General features: G+C 41.3%; 1 protein-coding gene across 1 annotated transcript in view; it reads left to right on the top strand.

Moving 5' to 3' along the window:
- The window catches only part of LOC126455520 (glutathione S-transferase D7-like), a 74,926-nt gene extending 58,051 nt beyond the window's left edge, over positions 1-16,875 (top strand). The window contains exon 6 of the mRNA XM_050091271.1: positions 15,852-16,875. Within this exon, the coding sequence (XP_049947228.1) occupies positions 15,852-16,019 (168 nt within the window). The 3' untranslated portion in view covers positions 16,020-16,875. The remainder of the gene's footprint in view (positions 1-15,851) is intronic.
- The last annotated feature ends 3,210 nt before the right edge of the window (positions 16,876-20,085 follow it).

Genomic DNA, 20,085 nt, shown 5'->3' with positions numbered 1-20,085 from the left:
CAATTCGCTGGAACGTCAAGAATAAAAAACTATGTTCATCAGAATTTGTCAAAACACCATTCCGATAACGTAACACGTCATACCTACCAGCGTGCCACAAGAGTAATTGTCAATAGAATATGCATTAAACGAACTGACCACAGCACAAGAGGTGTTGCTGCAGTACATCTAAACTATCAGTAAAAGTCAAATAAAAATGTAAAACAAACACATACATAAAAAATTCTGAAAAGTTCATAAAATATTTTTGATGATTTATTCATGACACAATACTGCTAATAAACCCTATACCCGATATTTACGATACTTACGTTATACCATTACAAAACTGCAAATAGTTTTTTGGCAGTATCGCAAAGTAAGCGACAAACATAATTACGAAAGAGAAATAATCTTTTCTAAGACTTATTATAAGAAACAGAAGTTAGACTGCATGCTAAAAAAAGTAAGTAAATTGTTAAAATAAGAATACAGTAGCGTTCAACCCAATATGTGGGTCAACCAGTCCGAAAATTGTACCATTATAGCGCATCGTATCATATTTAGTGCACCAAGAAACTTATTAGGCGATGTTATAGCCCATATCACGGCCATGAATGCTACGTATAATACCAACGGAAAACGTATGTAGCCAAAGAATACTTAACATGAGAAACCAAAACGCGATCCTGACGCAGAAACCTACGAAAGCACATACATTAATTTATATCAATATAAGCTATGGGCAAATACAGTAATGTAGCAAACTATCTGCTTTAAATACATAAACCTATAAAAAGGCTATCCAATATGGTCAGAAACTTGAATAACCCATAACATACGCCACAGACCAGGCGAAAGCCGAAAATAATTTCAAAAAAATGTAAGTAACTTTCCTTAATAAATCGATCTTTACACCATCGTAACTCGAGCTCTACGTGCAGCAGCATACAGGTGGAAGTACTGAAGAACTAACCACACTAGACACGTAGTGCCTGTGTGCAACAGGATAATACTGAAGAGCAGAAGGCTATAATTTTGCTAGATATCTACATCTGAAATACATCATCACTTAGTGACATGTATACTGCCACGTAGATCGCTGTCCATGTTCAAACAACTGTACAAAAAACAATTGAAGCAGTACTAGCAAAATATGAGACATCCAACTGACCTAATAATAGCGTATGTTTATCTTATACCCACACAATTAACAGGATATTAAGAGATACTGAATGATCTTCCGTTCATATAGCAGTGCAGCTCAAGGTCTACGTTCCCCAACGTAAAGCTGGTATTATTGCAGAACAGATAAATTGAATCTGAGACACAATGACAACCTAGTACCTGTATGCATTAGTCCTGTATCTAAATAGTATCAAGTAGACCATCATACACCATAGCTCGAAGTCGACGTTAAATCATTTTCCAGTAATTCCCGAAGAATTAGAGGTGAGGATCTGAAACATTTCCAGTTCATAGCAAGTGAATACCACCCTCCATTTGAAGAGTGGATGCCCAAAGCTTCGCTAGATATCTAAATTTGAAATATATTAACACTTACAAGGCACATGCGCCACTATGCAGCCTGAGGTCTGCGTTCAAAACACACTAGACACCTAGCACCCATATGCAATAGAACAAAATCATCTTTTATCTGCAGAGAAGACGGCAAAGCTTGGCTAGGTCTCTACTTACGAAATATATCGTACATCATTATTGCTGTACAACGAAACCTGGAGGAGTAATAACGAAATAAGAGATACCCGACTGCATAAAAAGAACCTGCATTAGGAAATTACCCTCTTCTGTCCACAAAATGAGCTCTAACAGGGAATTCAGAGGTATTCAGTAGTCTGTCATTACACAGTAATGCAGCTCGGGATTGGCATTCAAAAATGTTAAGTGGAAATATTAAACAACAGACGCATTACCCCTACGAAATATATGACAACCTAGCTTCTGTGTACAGCCGGGTATTAGTGTCTACTGACTAAACGATATAAAGAAGACGATTATATAAACAAGAGCGTAGCGCGGGCTCTACATTATTATATTTCCAGACTACCTTAAACAATAATATCATAGACGAAACGCAGGAGAAGAGGATATGAACGTCATACAAATCAATCACAACAGACATCTACACACATCTGAAGAACTCTGTCACATACGTAAATCCCTAACACATATAAACAGCTGCTTAACTGTCGGATAAATACTGTAAATCAAACAATGCAATATCCGCCCAATCTCTATCTATACGATTCACACCCACAATCCCCTTCACTCGACTCCTATATAATTAAACAAATACGCATGAACATAAAAGAATCCATGTAAGTGTGAGTGGGACTCATGCGCCGAGGGTTCCATTCATACTTAATTATGTTCAAATGGTTCAAATGGCTCTGAGCACTATGGGACTTAACATCTGTGGTCATCAGTCCCCTAGAAATTAGAACTACTTAAACCTAACCAACCTAAGGACATCACACACACCCATGCCCGAGGCAGGATTCGAACCTGCGACCGTAGCAGTCGTGCGGTTCCGTACTGAGCGCCTAGAACCGCTAGACAACCACGGCTGGCACTTAATTATGTATGTGGACAGTTTATCCATCCAGGGAATCTAGAATTTCGACGATTTTTGCCTGTTATCAATATCTATACTGGCGAGTTATCAAAATGTGTTACATAAATGGCCGTATCTTTTGACTGCATTGACGTAGAAGCTTAAATGTTTTACGCCGCCAAGGGACCGTAAACTTTACTACATTACATAAATTTGATCTTCATGATAATCTTATTAGGCGCAGACCGAAACTTGACTATAGACTGGTACAGACAAATTCAGACTGGTACAGACTAATGCAGACTCATGCAGACTGACTAATCGGAGGACTGTACACTCGTTACAATACCTCGCAAGTTCATGTATCACTGTGCGAGTGTGATCTGCGAGAAGAAAAGGTTCTACGTTAGCAGCAATCTCATTGGCTGCGTTACATATTAATACATGGATCGGCGGAAGCAGAATTTGGTCCGTTTCTAAGGCAGCGCCATCTCATAGTGCGGAGACGGACGAGCGCTGTGCCTGAGCTGTTGTGCTTAGCGGGGCGCGCTCTAGTGGGAAAGTTGTGTATGCGCTGACTACGCGGAACTACACTCCTGGAAATGGAAAAAAGAACACATTGACACCGGTGTGTCAGACCCACCATACTTGCTCCGGACACTGCGAGAGGGCTGTACAAGCAATGATCACACGCACGGCACAGCGGACACACCAGGAACCGCGGTGTTGGCCGTCGAATGGCGCTAGCTGCGCAGCATTTGTGCACCGCCGCCGTCAGTGTCAGCCAGTTTGCCGTGGCATACGGAGCTCCATCGCAGTCTTTAACACTGGTAGCATGCCGCGACAGCGTGGACGTGAACCGTATGTGCAGTTGACGGACTTTGAGCGAGGGCGTATAGTGGGCATGCGGGAGGCCGGGTGGACGTACCGCCGAATTGCTCAACACGTGGGGCGTGAGGTCTCCATAGTACATCGATGTTGTCGCCAGTGGTCGGCGGAAGGTGCACGTGCCCGTCGACCTGGGACCGGACCGCAGCGACGCACGGATGCACGCCAAGACCGTAGGATCCTACGCAGTGCCGTAGGGGACCGCACCGCCACTTCCCAGCAAATTAGGGACACTGTTGCTCCTGGGGTATCGGCGAGGACCATTCGCAACCGTCTCCATGAAGCTGGGCTACGGTCCCGCACACCGTTAGGCCGTCTTTCGCTCACGCCCCAACATCGTGCAGCCCGCCTCCAGTGGTGTCGCGACAGGCGTGAATGGAGGGACGAATGGAGACGTGTCGTCTTCAGCGATGAGAGTCGCTTCTGCCTTGGTGCCAATGATGGTCGTATGCGTGTTTGGCGCCGTGCAGGTGAGCGCCACAATCAGGACTGCATACGACCGAGGCACACAGGGCCAACACCCGGCATCATGGTGTGGGGAGCGATCTCCTACACTGGCCGTACACCACTGGTGATCGTCGAGGGGACACTGAATAGTGCACGGTACATCCAAACCGTCATCGAACCCATCGTTCTACCATTCCTAGACCGGCAAGGGAACTTGCTGTTCCAACAGGACAATGCACGTCCGCATGTATCCCGTGCCACCCAATGTGCTCTAGAAGGTGTAAGTCAACTACCCTGGCCAGCAAGATCTCCGGATCTGTCCCCCATTGAGCATGTTTGGGACTGGATGAAGCGTCGTCTCACGCGGTCTGCACGTCCAGCTGAGGCGCCAGGTGGAAATGGCATGGCAAGCCGTTCCACAGGACTACATCCAGCATCTCTACGATCGTCTCCATGGGAGAACAGCAGCCTGCATTGCTGGGAAAGGTGGATATACACTGTACTAGTGCCGACATTGTGCATGCTCTGTTGCCTGTGTCTATGTGCCTGTGGTTCTATCAGTGTGATCATGTGATGTATCTGACCCCAGGAATGTGTCAATAAAGTTTCCCCTTCCTGGGACAATGAATTCACGGTGTTCTTATTTCAATTTCCAGGAGTGTATGTACACAACACATTCATATTTCTTCACGTACTACACAAATATGTAATAAAAAATGGGGGTTCCTATTTAACAAAAAACGCAGTTGATATCCGTTTGACCTATGGCAGCGCCATCTACCAGGCCAACCATAGCGCCATCTGGTTTCCCCCTTCAAGCTAGACAACTTTCGTTCTTTGTAGTTTTTTCGTTTCACGCTTATTTCGTGAGATATTTGGCCCAGTCACGATCAATGGACCACCCTGTATAGGCATGTGAATAATTACCAAGGCTGATTTGAAAACTTCAAATAATGTCAAACGAGTGATTATTGTTTCCCAGATAATGCATCTCGTATAACCCTTGCGAATCTGCCACTCATGTTATCGTATGTTACACAGTATTGTTTATCGAGTGAACTGCGCTTCAGTCAGTAGCTTTTACACCCGTTAACCTACAACTATCGATTTATACAGCAGCAGAGTTTTACAGTTAAATGTACTAGATGAATGGCAGAACAGACATATCTCGACATATCCCTGTATTTCAAAATCGTTTTTATTCAGTTTTGCCCATTCGAGCCTGTAAATGCCGAAATTTTCGCAAACGTTAGTGCATTAGTGACGCTGTGCAAAACGAACTGCACAACTGGTCACACAGTTCTACAGTAAACAGAAGGGAACAGCTTTCCGCAGTGACCACAGAGCAGCTGGCGGTACGAATCGCTCCAGCGAGCAGTCGCTGTCGTGGTCCGTTTCCGTTCATAAAGGCTGCTGCGATACAAGGCCACACCCGCGCCAGCCGACACAGTTGCGCATTCCAGTGACGTCAGAAGTACCTGATATTCGATGTTTCAGATGTGACTAGCGTTGCTTACTGTACTTTTGGTCATCAAGCTGAAATTCACACTATTAGAAGGAATAAAATAAAGCTATATTAGTACATACCGTAACTGAATTCTCTACTGACTCCAATCTCAACAATCTCTACACAGTCTCCCACATAAATACAGCGTTATCGCTATTAGTTACTCTCAAAACTAACAATATTAGGAAGCCGGACAATAACACATTGCTTAAGAATAATAATTTAATTTTGAGGAGAAAACACCTTAGTAAAAAACTTTGTATCATGTAAAGTAAGAGCAAGTTTTTAGTAATCGCACCTGGATAATCTTCGTGAATAGTGCTACGGAACAAGAACTAAGACCGAATCTCTAGTAAAGCTATACAGAGAGAATGATGTCTATTTTCTGCTACCAGTCACTTTTCTTTTGTTTTATGTTTAATTGAATATGTTTCAATGCTTTCAAGTATGTTTTGCTCGACATTAGGCGTTTACGCATACAGAAAATACTTACTTGAAGATAAAATGTCTTAACCTAAATTAACATAGAACTGTTTTGTTCAGTGTTCGCTGCTGGAATGGCTATTGGAGTGTTTGGGGAAAAGAGGGGGGGGGGGGGGGGGGAAGAGGACGTACAACAGGTAACCAGAAATCGATGTCCAGTATAGCGTTCCGTTCTGCTGGTGTGGAGCCGTGTATCTTCGTATGCTATGGCTGACACTTCAGCCTCTGTGGGATGCAGATAGTTTTGCACCCGTTGCTATGATAAGGTAACTGTGTGATGCACTCTATATATGTCAGATGTTCACTTAGAATTTTAGCGTCCCAAAGTGAACAACTGACGTATAAAGAGTGTATCACATGATAATCGCCGGCCGGAGTGGCCGTGCGCTTCTAGGCGCTGCAGTCTGGAGCCGAGCGACCGCTACAATCGCAGGTTCGAATCCTGCCTCGGGCATTGATGTGTGTGATGTCCTTAGGTTAGTTAGGTTTAATTAGTTCTAAGTTATAGGCGACTGATGACCTCAGAAGTTAAGTCGCATAGTGCTCAGAGCCATTTGAACCATTTGAACATGATAATCGCACCATGACAACTGATACAAAACTATCTGCATCCCACATAAGCTGTGGTGTCAGTCACAACAGACAACAGCTCCATGCCAGCAGAAGACACCAAAGGGTACCGGTTTTTGGCAACTCTCCCACCCTCTCCCCTTTCCCCCAAATGCCCCAATAGCCATTCCAGCAGCGAACAGTGAACACAACAGTCCTACGTTGATTTAGAGTTAGACATTTTATCTCTAAGTAACAATTTTCTGTCTGCATAACCGCCTAATCATCAGCAAAACGCGTTGAAGCGTGTTAAATTATACGTAAATCAAATAAAAGTGACTGGTAGCTGAAAATACAGATAATTTTTCCACACTGTAACGGTCCCTAAACTTAGCCGGCATGGTCAGAATTAATATAGAGATAGCTCTAAATGTAAAGTTACTGTAACTTGTACCGCCGAAACAAAACATTTGTACTTTATGAAGTATATAGAAATAAACACCCTTTCTCAGAGTAATGGTACAAAAGGCCCACCATAGCTGCTGAAAGACAGTTGTGAGCCTTGAATCCAGACTCCGTGGAAGAGGGCTGTTTTCGTACAAGATGACCAAGCTTTTCGATAGGAAAGAAACATAATTTATAGCTCCAAATAATACATATCATGATGATGGGCTTTCATGAAAATTCTATTTGTAACACAGATCTACAGCTACTTCTACATGATTACTCTGGAATTCGCAATTAAGTGCCTAGCAGAGGATTCCGCCTTCAAGCTGTTTCCCTACCATTCCACCCTTTAACAGCGTGCAGGAAAACTGAATATTTAAATCTTTCCGTGCAAGCTCTGATTTCTCTTATTATGATTATCATTCCATCCTATGTTGGTGGGTGCCAACAAAATATTTTCACATCCTGAGGAGAAAGTGGATGAATGATGTATCATGACAAGATCCTGCTGTAACGAAAACCGCTTTTGTTGTGATAATTCCCGCACATATTACATCCGTGACACCCTCTCCCCTACTTTGCGCCAATACAAAACGAACTGCCCTTCTTTCGACTTCTTATGACACCCTCCGTCAGTCCTAACGGAGTTGGATCCCACACTGCACAGCAGTACTCCAGAAGAGGGAGGACAAGCGAAGTGTAGGCAGCCTCTTTAGTAGGCCTGCTGCATTTTCTTTCTGCCAGTCTCTTTGGTTTGCTTTCCCCACTACATTATGCATGTCATCGTTCCAATTAACGTTATTTATCATTGTAATCCCTAAGTATTTAGTTAAACTAACAGCCTTTAGATTTGTGTGGCTTATCGCGCAACCGAAATTTAGTGGACCTTTTAGTACTCATGTGGATGTCTGCACAATTTTCATTGGAGATAGACGTCGCAGAAGACGAAGAAAAGGAAGAAAATTTATTCGTGATGACCAACCTATTGAAATGAGTAATCCAGATGATTTTCTCAAATGTACCGGGAATAAAACATGCACTTTTACGGAAAATATCACATCAGAACTGTTGCACACTTTAAGACAGACGACTTTAATTATTAATGAATACTGAAAACAGAAATGTTGAAAACATACACTGAAGAGACAAATAAACTGGTACGCCTGCCTAATATCGTGTAGAGCTTCCGCGGTCACGCAGAAGTGCCTCTACATGACATGGCATGGACTCGACTAATGTCTGAAGTACTGCTGGAGGGAATTGACACCATGAATCCTGCAGGGCTGTCCGTAAATTCCTAAAAGGACGAAGGGGTGGAGATCTCCTTTGAACAGCACGTTGCAAGGCATCCCAGATATGCTCAATAATGTTCATGTCTGGGGAGTCTGATGGTCAGCGGAAGTGTTTAAACACAGAAGAGTGTTCCTACAGCCACTCTGTATCAATTCAGGACATGCGGAGTGTCGTATTGCCCTGCTGGAATTGCCGAAGTCCGTCGGAATGGACAATGCACATGAATGGATGCAGGTGATTAGACAGGATGCTTACGTACGTGTCACCTGTCAGAGTCTATCTAGAGTATCAGGGGTCGCATAACAGCGCACCCCCCACACCATTGCAGAGCTTCCACTAGCTTGAACAGTCCCCTGCTGACATGCAGGGTTTATGCATTCATGAGGTTGTCTCCATACCCGTACACGTCCATCCGCTTGATACAATTTGAAGCGAGACTCGTCCGACCAGCAACGCGTTTCTAGTCATCAGTAGTCCAATATCGTCGTTGACGGGCCCGGGCGAAGTGTAAAGCTTTGTGTCGTACAGTCATCTTGGGCACACGAGTAGGCCTTCGGCTCAGAAAGCTCATATAAAAAATGTTTCGTTGAATGGTTCTGACGCTGACACTTGTTGATGGCTCAGCATTGAAATCTGCAGCAATTTGCGAAAGGGTTGTACTTCTGTCACGTTAAACGATTCTCTTCAATCTTCGTTGATCCCTTTCTTGCAGGATCTTTTTCCGGCCGCAGCAACGTCGGAGAACTGATGTTTTACCGGATTCCTGATATGCACGGTACACTCGTGAAATAGTCGTACGGGAAAATCCCTTCAGCGCTATCTCGGAGATGCTGTGTCCCATCGCTCGTGCGCCGACTGTGACACCACGTTCAAACTCGCTTTAATCTTGATACCCTGCCACTGTAGCGGCAATAACCGATCTAACAACTGCGCCAGACACTTGTTGTCTTATTGAAGCGTTGCCGAACGCAGCGACGATTCTTCCTATTTATATATGTCTGTATTTGAATACTCATGGCTATAGCAGTTTCCTTGCGCTTCAGTGTATTTGGATGTACAATGATAACTACATTTCGCGAAGAGAGCAGAACAGCTTGTTCCAGTGCTGGTGGAATCAATTTTCTGAAATCACAATATTTCCTTACAAATATTAACTGTTGCCAATGGATGATCTCCAGGCGAAAGAAGAGTGCGTTCCGTAACTCTGTCTTTGATAAAGCGTTTGTTCTACCCGTACATCTGGAATAGAGCGATCTTGGAACAATGTGGTACACTTAATAACCCTCCTAGTATAAATTTAAGTAATTAATTTGAGATTTAATCAAAACAAGAAAACAAAGCTTTCGCGAAAACCAATGGAGCTTTTACGTAAGGGTGTACAATATTTATAGCTTTTAATTTTTTTGTATCAGAAATTTGACTATATATATTTATATATATATTAATATATAGTATATATTAGTGGCAGTTGATTTAACGATATTGTTTTGTAAGCGAGTAACCTAGTTTCAGCATATGAAACTGCACATGGCCTCTAATTAATGTAATGTCTCGTGTAATCAGATGAATGTGACTAATATTCTAGGTTAAAAGTAGACCAGCAGTAATCGATGTCAAAAAATTTTCTGTAGCAAAATGTATATTGTAAAAAATTAGGACAAGCTTCACACTAAGATCATTATAAGCATAACATACTTAGAACCTACAGAATGAAGTCAAACAATACCACTTGCAAGCGTACGATTTGCAGAAATTTGATGAAAATAAAACAAGTACAAAAATTTATGAAACTCTACGACTACAGTTATATCGACATGTTGTTGTTGTTGTGGTCTTCAGTCCTGAGACTGGTTTGATGCAGCTCTCCATGCTACTCTATCCTGTGCAAGCTCCTTCATCTCCCAGTACCTACTGCAACCTACATCCTTCTGAATCTGCTTAGTGTATTCATCTCTTGGTCTCCCTCTACGATTTTTACCCTCTACGCTGCCCTCCAATACTAAATTGGTGATCCCTTGATGCCTCAGAACATGTCCTACCAACCGATCCCTTCTTCTGGTCAAGTTGTGCCACAAACTTCTCTTCTCCCCAATCCTATGCAATACTTCCTCATTAGTTATGTGATCTACCCATCTAATCTTCAGCATTCTTGTGTAGCACCACATTTCAAAAGCTTCTATTCTCTTCTTGTCCAAACTATTTATCGTACATGTTTCACTTTCATACATGGCTACACTCCATACAAATACTTTCAGAAATGACTTCCTGACACTTAAATCTATACTCGATGTTAACAAATTTCTCTTCTTCAGAAACGCTTTCCTTGCCATCGCCAGTCTACATTTTATATCCTCTCTACTTCGACCATCATCAGTTATTTTGCCCCCCAAATAGCAAAACTCCTTTACTACTTTAAGTGTCTCATTTCCTAATCTAATTCCCTCAGCATCACCCGATTTAATTCGACTACATTCCATTATCCTCGTTTTGATTTTGTTGATGTTCATCTTATATCCTCCTTTCAAGACATTGTCCATTCCTTTCAACTGCTCTTCCAGGTCCTTTGCTGTCTCTGACAGAATTACTATGTCATCGGCGAACCTCAAAGTTTTTATTTCTTCTCCATAGATTTTAATACCTACTCCGAATTTTTCTTTTGTTTCCTTTACTGCTTGCTAAATACAGGGTCATTCAAAAAGAATACCACAACTTCAAAAATGTGTATTTAATGAAAGAAACATAATATAACCTTCTGTTATACATCATTACAAAGAGTATTTAAAAAGATTTTTTTTCACTCAAAAACAAGTTCAGAGATGTTCAATATGGCCCCTTCCAGACACTCGAGCAATATCAACCAGATACTCCAACTCGTTCCACACTCTCTGTAGCATATCAGGCGTAACAGTTTGGATAGCTGCTGTTATTTCTCGTTTCAAATCATCAATGGTGGCTGGGAGAGGTGGCCGAAACACCATATCCTTAACATACCCCCATAAGAAAAAATCGCAGGGGGTAAGATCAGGGCTTCTTGGAGGCTAGTGATGAAGTGCTCTGTCACGGGCTGCCTGGCGGCCGATCCATCGCCTCGGGTAGTTGACGTTCAGGTAGTTACGGACAGATAAGTGCCAATGTGGTGGCGCTCCATCCTGCTGAAATATGAATTGTTGTGCTTCTTGTTCGAGCTGAGGGAACAGCCAATTCTCTAACATCTCCAGATACTGTAGTCCAGTTACAGTAGCACCTTCGAAGAAAAAGGGACCAAAAACTTTATTGGCTCAAATGGCACAGAAAACATTCTCTGTAAACTGTTTATACCAACGTTTAATACACCACCTATCAGGAGGTTTAACACCATACTTGGTTCGAAGTGCACGCTGAACAACTGTCGTCGATTCACTTTTGCCGTACTCAATAACACAAAAAGCTTTCTGTTGAGCAGTCGCCATCTTAGCATCAACTGACGCTGACGCCTAGTCAACAGCGCCTCAAGCGAACAAATGTACAACTAAATGAAACTTTATAGCTCCCTTAATTCGCCGACAGATAGTGCTTAGCTCTGCCTTTTGTCGTTGCAGATTTTTAAATTCCTAAAGTTGTGGTATTCTTTTTGAATCACCCTGTATACAGATTGAATAACATCGGGGAGAGGCTACAACGCTGTCTTACTCCCTTCCCAACCACTGCTTCCCTTTCATGTCCCTCGACTCTTATAACTGCCATCTGGTTTTTGTACAAATTGTAAATAGCCTTTCGCTCCCAGTATTTTACCCCTGCCACCTTTAGAATTTGAAAGAGAGTATTCCAGTCAACATTGTCAAAAGCTTTCTCTGAGTCTACAAATGCTAGAAACGTAGGTTTGCCTTTCCTTAATCTTTCTTCTAAGATAAGTCGTAAGGTCAGTATTGCCTCACGTGTTCCAGTATTTCTACGGAATCCAAACTGATCCTCCCCGAGGTCGGCTTCTACCAGTTTTTCCATTCGTCTGTAAAGAATTCGTGTTAGTATTTTGCAGCTTTGGCTTATTAAACTGATAGTTCGGTAATTTTCACATCTGTCAACACCTGCTTTCTTTGGGATTGGAATTATTATATTCTTCTTGAAGTCTGAGGGTATTTCGCCTGTTTCATACATCTTGCTCACCAGATGGTAGAGTTTTGTCAGGACTGGCTCTCCTAAGGCCGTCAGTAGTTCCAATGGAATGTTGTCTACTCTGGGGGCCTTGTTTCGACTCAGGTCTTTCAGTGCTCTGTCAAACTCTTCACGCAGTAACGTATCTCCCATTTCATCTTCATCTACATTCTCTTCCATTTCCATAACATTGTCCTCAAGTACATCGCCCTTGTATAGACCCTCTATATACTCCTTCCACCTTTCTGCTTTCCCTTCTTTGTTTAGAACTGGGTTTCCATCTGAGCTCTTGATGTTCATGCAAGTGGTTCTCTTATCTCCAAAGGTCTCGACATACATTTACGAAATTCAACCTTCGTTCCTTGGAAAAAGAAGAGAGCAGTACATACTAGCATACAATTTAACATTCATAAGGAGACTTAAGAATACTTAACTGATATAAAGTGAAGTTGATCAGAAGAAAATTTCAGTCCTGGTAAAAAATTTCCAATACGAAGATTCACATCTTATTACGTCTATGCAAACTTATTAGAATTCACTTCTGGCCTTCATCGCATAGCATAAGACATTAAGCCCTGGAATATGGTCTACGGGATGTCCCATCCCTAATCTATCACCCCATTCCCGCTTTTTTAAATAGCGATTCTTTCAATCATTCTCGAATAAAATGAGTTTTAAGCAAGTCAAGTAGAACAAATGGAATTATGAATGCCTCAGTGTCTGGAATCGGGTGGAACTAGAAAAAATGAAGAGAAGTTCAGGAATTCATATACCATGATGGTACTAAGTTGAATTGAATGTAGCTGTTGGAAACAAATATATTTTTTTTTCTCTGGAAAGGCTTTTTATACATTACATAGGTTCAATAACATCTCAAAAAGCAGCCTCCGAAGTACCGAGATGAAAAACATTTAAGAAAAGAAACAAAACATTCGTAGGATAACTGACATTCGTAATTTGCTTTTAGATACTCGAATGAGTCTGCTTCGGATTCAATGCAGCAGGTATTAAAACACCTTCCTCGTTGTTCTAACAACAGTAGCGCGGCTTCTTGGTGTTCGTCTTGTAAACCTAAATGTCATTGCAGCTGGGATCAACTTGCATGATTTCCAAATTCGTTCATTAATTTTATCTCTTGTTACGATGCACTGTGGTTTGATATTTCAAACAAACGACTCATATATATAAGGCGAATGATGTGACTAATAAAGAAATTTTTTTTATTTTATCTAGATACCATATAAATCACGCCTTGGTGACTAAGTGGTAAACTAGCAGACTGTGAATTCAACATGTAGGTTTCAATTAATAGTCAGTCCTATACTTTCTATCCGACACTTTTCTCTTCTTTTACCTTTGGCAATGTTTATTGATGTGAAAAATGCCGAATTACATTGTGGGTAGGAATGAACATTAAACTATAGATCCACCTATAACTGGGTCTTTTACGTCATTTCAAATGTCGGAGGAAGATAACGGCATACAACCTATAATAGGACCACACCTCAAGAACTGTGGAACTGTGGCGTTCAAATCAATCTTTGGATTGATTACAGCTTCACTTTTACCCTGGAAATATGTCACGCAGCCGTGGCGAAAACAGCCAAATGTATTCTTCTACGAAAATTTCTAAGCAAATAGATAGTTTATAATTTACAAGTCGTAATATATTACTGTTCAAACTAAAAAAAAGAGATTATTTAAAATATGGATGTCATGGTTTTTTTTTTTTCTAATCTAACGTTAATTTCAGGCAATATCAGTGCACCATTCCACTCGTCCCTACACGTTTGCCAGGATGCATAATTTCTAGAATAACAGCCGGAGCGATTTGGCCTGGGATATCGGCACAATAATAGACACAGCACCGATCCTAGATGCAATTTTCCAGTAGAGTATCACATTACGTCAGCTAAATTGTGGGCAGTCTGAAGCACACATTACGAGAAAAAATTTCAGGAAAACGCACAAGATGGAGAAGACTGATCCATTTCATATAGCAAGCGAAATGGCACATAGCTCATAATCTTAACTATCCAGATGCAGTTTCCCCGTGGAGTTCCTGAAAAGTTTAAGACCCTTTGCAAGCGACGTCACCGAATCCTTTACCCATTCCTCCCCAGTCCATGTTTGTGTTTCGCCTTTAATAATCTCATATTTTGAGATTACTTTTTTTAGTGTTTTTTTTTTGAGGATTTATTTTAGTTACAGTATTTTCTTCGTTGTCGAAGGAACACTAAACCTTCACCCTTCATTTTTCATAAGATGAGGGCGCTGTAACGTTGATAACTAAATAAACTGTAGCATATGCAGTCTGGTTAAAATTTTAGTTGACTTGAACAGATAAAGATTTCAGTTTCACATCCATCGCAGTTACTTGCAGGAGTCGCTTCCAAGAGGTATTCCGGTTTTATTGTACCAAGAGGCGCCTGCAATATAAGAAACATTCTTTAACTTCATACGAGACAGTAACTCGTGTTTATAAACTTTGGCGTACAATCAGTGATTACATAAATATTTTAATCTGCGGAAGTATACTCACAAAAATATGTTGAGTTTTTTTATGTCTCTCATTTTCCCTATAACTGGTTTCAAGCTATTTTGTCAAGCATTATAGCTATGAAGATCCTGTGACGTAATTTTAAGCCGCCGTTAGAGCTCTCGATATTGCAATTTCTATGTGTTGATGTTTTATATTTGTACAGTTTCGCTCGATACAGTGAAAAACAAAGTCAGTACCTAAAGACAGCTATAAAGCCGAAACCACTGCGAGACTAGTCCTTATTCTACTGCGTTGTTAACCGTGTCCATTCCAGGCAAATATAATATTCTGTGACAGTAGATTTAAATGGTTTGTTCGAAAAGTATAGTTTCCTAAAACATTTTGTACTCTTCTCGATCATGTCGTTTTTTGCAACTAAATTTTAACATCACTCGAATACTGGTTCTGGTTGTTTGTCTTACATAGTTAGGATACTGTAATTATTGTTGAAAGCTGTTCTAGTTGTATGTCACAAAGTAACACGTAATTCCGAACTTGATAAACACAAATTTACTCCACGTAACTAGGCTACGGTCATTGTTAAAACTCCCTCTTCTTGTTTGATTTGCTTTTGATTTTCTTATTTTCATTGCAGTATTTCGCCTATAATTAATCTTCGCTGATATACCACATTGCTTAGTACCACAATTGGAGCTCTAATTCGATGGGCGATGGTGCTTGTCTGCCAAGTTGATTCCTCAGCCTTAATAAGTGCTTTAGCCGACAAATTTGGTTTATAAAAGAAAGAGTGCTAAGTATTTTGTCAAAGTGAATCACGTTCGACATGAAAATTGTAGTGCTATTTAGGTTTTTTCTAAAAAATTGTGTTGCCGTTTGGTAGTGAAAATAGAGTTTCGAAGGTACCTATTATTAGTTATCTAAGGATTGTGAGAGATAATATGTCGTAAACAGGGCTACATGTGGCAAGAGCTCTGACATTATGAATTGAAGGTGGTGTTAACGACGAATTGGCATTCTACTCCTGTAATGCTTTCACTTTCCTTGTGCAGGCGTTTGGCGTGAACATCAACAAGTACCCGCAGATCAGGAAGTGGTACACGAGAGCAAGGCAGGAGATGCTCGGCTTCGAAGAGCTGAACCAGGCCGGCGCCAATATGCTGGCCAGCATACTCAAGCAGAAGGCCCAAGAGAACGAGGGAGAGAAGGAGCACACTTGAAGCACTTCCGTGTGACGCCACGTCACGTCACGTCTCTGTAGCTGCACGTCACCTTCCAGTCACAGGGCAACTCAGCAAAAGGCAGCCACTCTTAGCTCCTGTACCGACAAATACCTTTGCCTGTATATACTCAAATAAATATCCAAACCACTATCTTCACTCTCTTTCCTAAGATTGACGTCAATATATCACATCTGCTGAACGATTCTGGAATAGTTGATCAGGACGAAAATACAATAATAATTTTTTCAGAATGGCTAACATTTTCCTGAACTGCGTGTCCTGTCTGTCTTTATTAGTGTTAGTGTATGGCTGTGAAACACTGTAGTGTTTACTTTATTTGTTTACACGTAGAACATGTCATATTAACTATGAAAGTTGTGATGTGTGTAACACTTATAAATTGTTCCTGACGTTTCCGTTTGTTAAAATCGTAGCATGTAAATCCAACTACAACGTTTCTTATCATGGATGCGAAGCCAGATATAACGTGACGTTACTTTATTAAACTGTACACACATTTTCAAACTTTAAATTTTAATTGCTTATTTGTGTAACTGATTTGCAACTCTCTTCTTATGAGGTTGTCTATTGCTATAAAATGTTACTGAAATTATCTGTTGCATGCAGATTTTTAATCAGAGAAATTTTCGGAGTATTTATCTTGGAAGAATTACTCTGCCAAATATGCTTGTAACATACTCTCGGTCAGCGCTCCGCAACCAGTATGCCGCCAGAAGGCAAAAGGTCTGAAGTGAACATATACATACTATTGTAAGAAATATAGGAAAGTCGAATTTAAACATTGTGAATTTTTCTGTTTTTAAAGAAATTAAATGTAATTTATTTCCTTTGATTTCAAGTAGGGAAATACTTGTTTATTCTTTAACTGTCTAATTCCGATAACTTAATTCATTGACTCATTATTGTTCTTATATCTTTCTTATCTTAAGTTAATTGCATTCTCGTCTATGCAACTATACTGTGCCGCCAGGATGCGAGTACTTTGTAACCCAGCATCTCTCATGTAGGGATGGCTGTGCCTGCTTTTCCTGAAAATTCCGAGATTAGCAGAACTGTCCCTTCCCTATTATTTTATTGCCTTGTTTTGATATTTCTTCCAGCTTTTAGCAGCTTCTTAAATTTTACTACTCTTTTCGTTAGCCGGCAAAGGACTTAGACATTGTCAGACAGCAGTACAGTATATCAGTTCAACAATGATAGTGATAAGTTCTGTGTACGAAATGGTCAGTCCTCGACTGAAGGTCGTGAAAGCATCGATCCCGAAAAAAAAAGAAAGCAGTTTAACGGCTTTATAATAATAATTATATATCTCAGTTTTGTGTGTGTGTGTGTGTGTGAGAGTATGCGTGTGTGTGTGTGTGTGTGTGTGTGTGTGTGTGTGTGTGTGTGATGACAAATCATGCCAAGTCGCCAAGTGTGTTGTGTGTGTTGAAAAACTCAGTAATACTGCTAAGGTTGGAACAAAAAAGAAACGAGTGTAGCTCATGACTACGTCAGTAAGTGTTTCGCAAAAAGTACGGGAAGCTAGCAATAAAGTAGCGGAACTTATGGTACAGCCCAAAAAACCATACATAATAACAGAAACATTGTTAATACCCACGTGCAAAGAAATGGTAAAAATAGTCTATGTTTCAGAAGCTGCAACTGAAATTTCAGAAATTTCTCTCTTTGCTTACACCGTCAGCTGCCGTGTTTCTGATATGCCCAGTGACATGGAAGGTATTTTGAAGGAAAAAAATAAAGAGCATTTCAGATCGACGCATCCATTGATATTGGTCGTCACGCAACTTTTTTTCTACAGAAAGTATGTTGATGGGGATGTAACTTCATATAATTTACTTTTCTTTTTTTTTCTTTTTTCAAGGAACTGCCCGAACGAGCAAACCGTGAAGAATTATTTCGTGGGACTAATGAATATTTGGTCCATAATGAATTAGCGTGGGTAGACTGCGTTAGAGATTTTACAGATGAAGTCGCTTCTATGCCACGCCAAATGAAAGGATTCGCGAGTCAAGCACTTACTAATTTCCCTATTCGGTAGTCACTCCTAGCTTATGCATTCAGTATTCTGCCTAAAACTCAAGTATCTCACTATTTCAACAGCACTCTCATATCATTTGCCGTCCACCACTCCTGAAGTTCTAAAACGGCCCTCACAAGCTCATTTTTGTCACAGTAATATTATGTCCATACTCTTACATAGCGTGGCATTGAGACGTCAAGAATGGCACAATAATAACGCTCAGTATACACTGAAGAGCCAAAAAAACTGGTAACCTGCCTTGTATTGTGTAGGACCCCCAGAGAGGACGCAGAGGTCCCGCAACACGACGTGGCAGTCTTATGTCTGAAGTAGTGCTGGAGGGAATAGACACCATGAATCCTGCACGGCTGTCCACAAATCCTTATGCATACAAAGGGGTCGAGATCTCTTTTGAACAGCACGTTGCAAGGCATCCCAGATATGCTCAATAATGTTCATGTCTTGGGAGTTCGGTGGCAAGCGGAAGTGCCTAAATTCAGAAGAGTGTTTCTGCAGCCACTCCGTAGCAGTTCTGGACGTGTGGGGTGTCGCATTGTCCTGCTGGAATTGCCCAAATCCGTCGGAATGCACAATGTACATGAATGGATGCAGATGATCGGAGAGGATGCTTACGTACGTGTCACCTGTCAGAGTCGTCTCTAGACGTATCAGGGAGCCCATAATACTCAAAATGCACACTCTTCACACCATTATAGAGCCTCCACCATCTTCAACAGTCCCCTGTTGACATGCAGGTTCAGTGCATTCATGAGGTTGTCTCCTTAACCGTACACGCCCATCCGCTTGATACAATTTGAAACGAGACTCGTCCGACCAGGCAATATGTTTCCAGTCATCAACAGTCGAATGTCGGCGTTGACGGGCCCAGGTGAGGAGTAAAGCTTTGTGTCGTACAGTCATCAAGGGTACACGAGTTGGCCTTCGGCTCCGAAAGCTCAGATCGATGACGTTTCGTTGAACAGTACGCACACTGACACTTGTTGATGGCCCAGCACTGAAATCTGTAGCAGTTTGCGGAAGGGTTGCACTTCTGTCACGTTGAACGATTCTCTTCATTCGTCGTTGGTCTCGTTCTTACAGGATCTTTTTCCGGCGGCAGCGATGTCGGAGATTCGATGTTTTACGGGATTCATGACATTCACGGTACACTCATGAAATGGTCGTACGAGAAAATCCTCACTTCATCGCTACCTCGGAAATTCTGTGTCCCATCGTTCGTGCACCGACTATAACACCATGTTCAAACTCAATTAAATCTTGATAACCTGCCATAGTAACAGCAGTAACAGATCTAACAACTACGTCAGACCCTTACTGTCTTGTATAGGCTTTGCCGACCGCAGCGCCGTATTCTGTCGATTTATATATCACTGTATTTGAATATGCATTTCTATATTTGTTTTTTTGTCACTTTAGTGTAGTACACGTCGGGAAAGCGTCACTTGGAACTCTGCTTTCATAGCGAACATGTCGCCACTCGACATTGAGGAACTCTCAGGCATTGCGATTGAGCTGCTTGACTTGAAAAACAAACTCAGAAATCATGGAGAACCGGCGAAACAAGACTGAAAAGCTTCCACTAAAAATTTCAGCGGACCAGGGGCTCACTCGCTGCAGAACAGATCCGTAAACCTTAACAACATATTTACAAATTAAATACGTGAATTGTGTAATTTATCAATTTACCGAAGATATATGTGCTGCTTAAGTATTCTACTACTGTAATAACGAAATAAAACAATTATATACCGATTACTGATGGAAAGCTTATATCAGATCTTGTGTATGTGCTGTGGTAAACGGGTTCCCGAGTTTGATTCCCAGCGGGGTCAGGGATTTTCTTTGCCTCGTAATGACTGGGTGTTGTGTGCTGTCCTTAGGTTAGTTAGGCTTAAGTAGTTCTAAGTTCTAGGGGACTGATGACCATAGATGTTAAGTCCCATAGTGCTCAGAGCCATTTGAACCTTTTTTTTTGCTGTGGTAACAGCTGTTGCAAGA

Source organism: Schistocerca serialis, chromosome 2 (assembly GCF_023864345.2).
Source record: "Schistocerca serialis cubense isolate TAMUIC-IGC-003099 chromosome 2, iqSchSeri2.2, whole genome shotgun sequence".
Lineage (NCBI taxonomy): Eukaryota > Metazoa > Arthropoda > Insecta > Orthoptera > Acrididae > Schistocerca > Schistocerca serialis.
The sequence above is the reverse complement of the archived record's forward strand: the minus strand, read 5'-3'. Positions and strand labels throughout refer to the sequence as shown.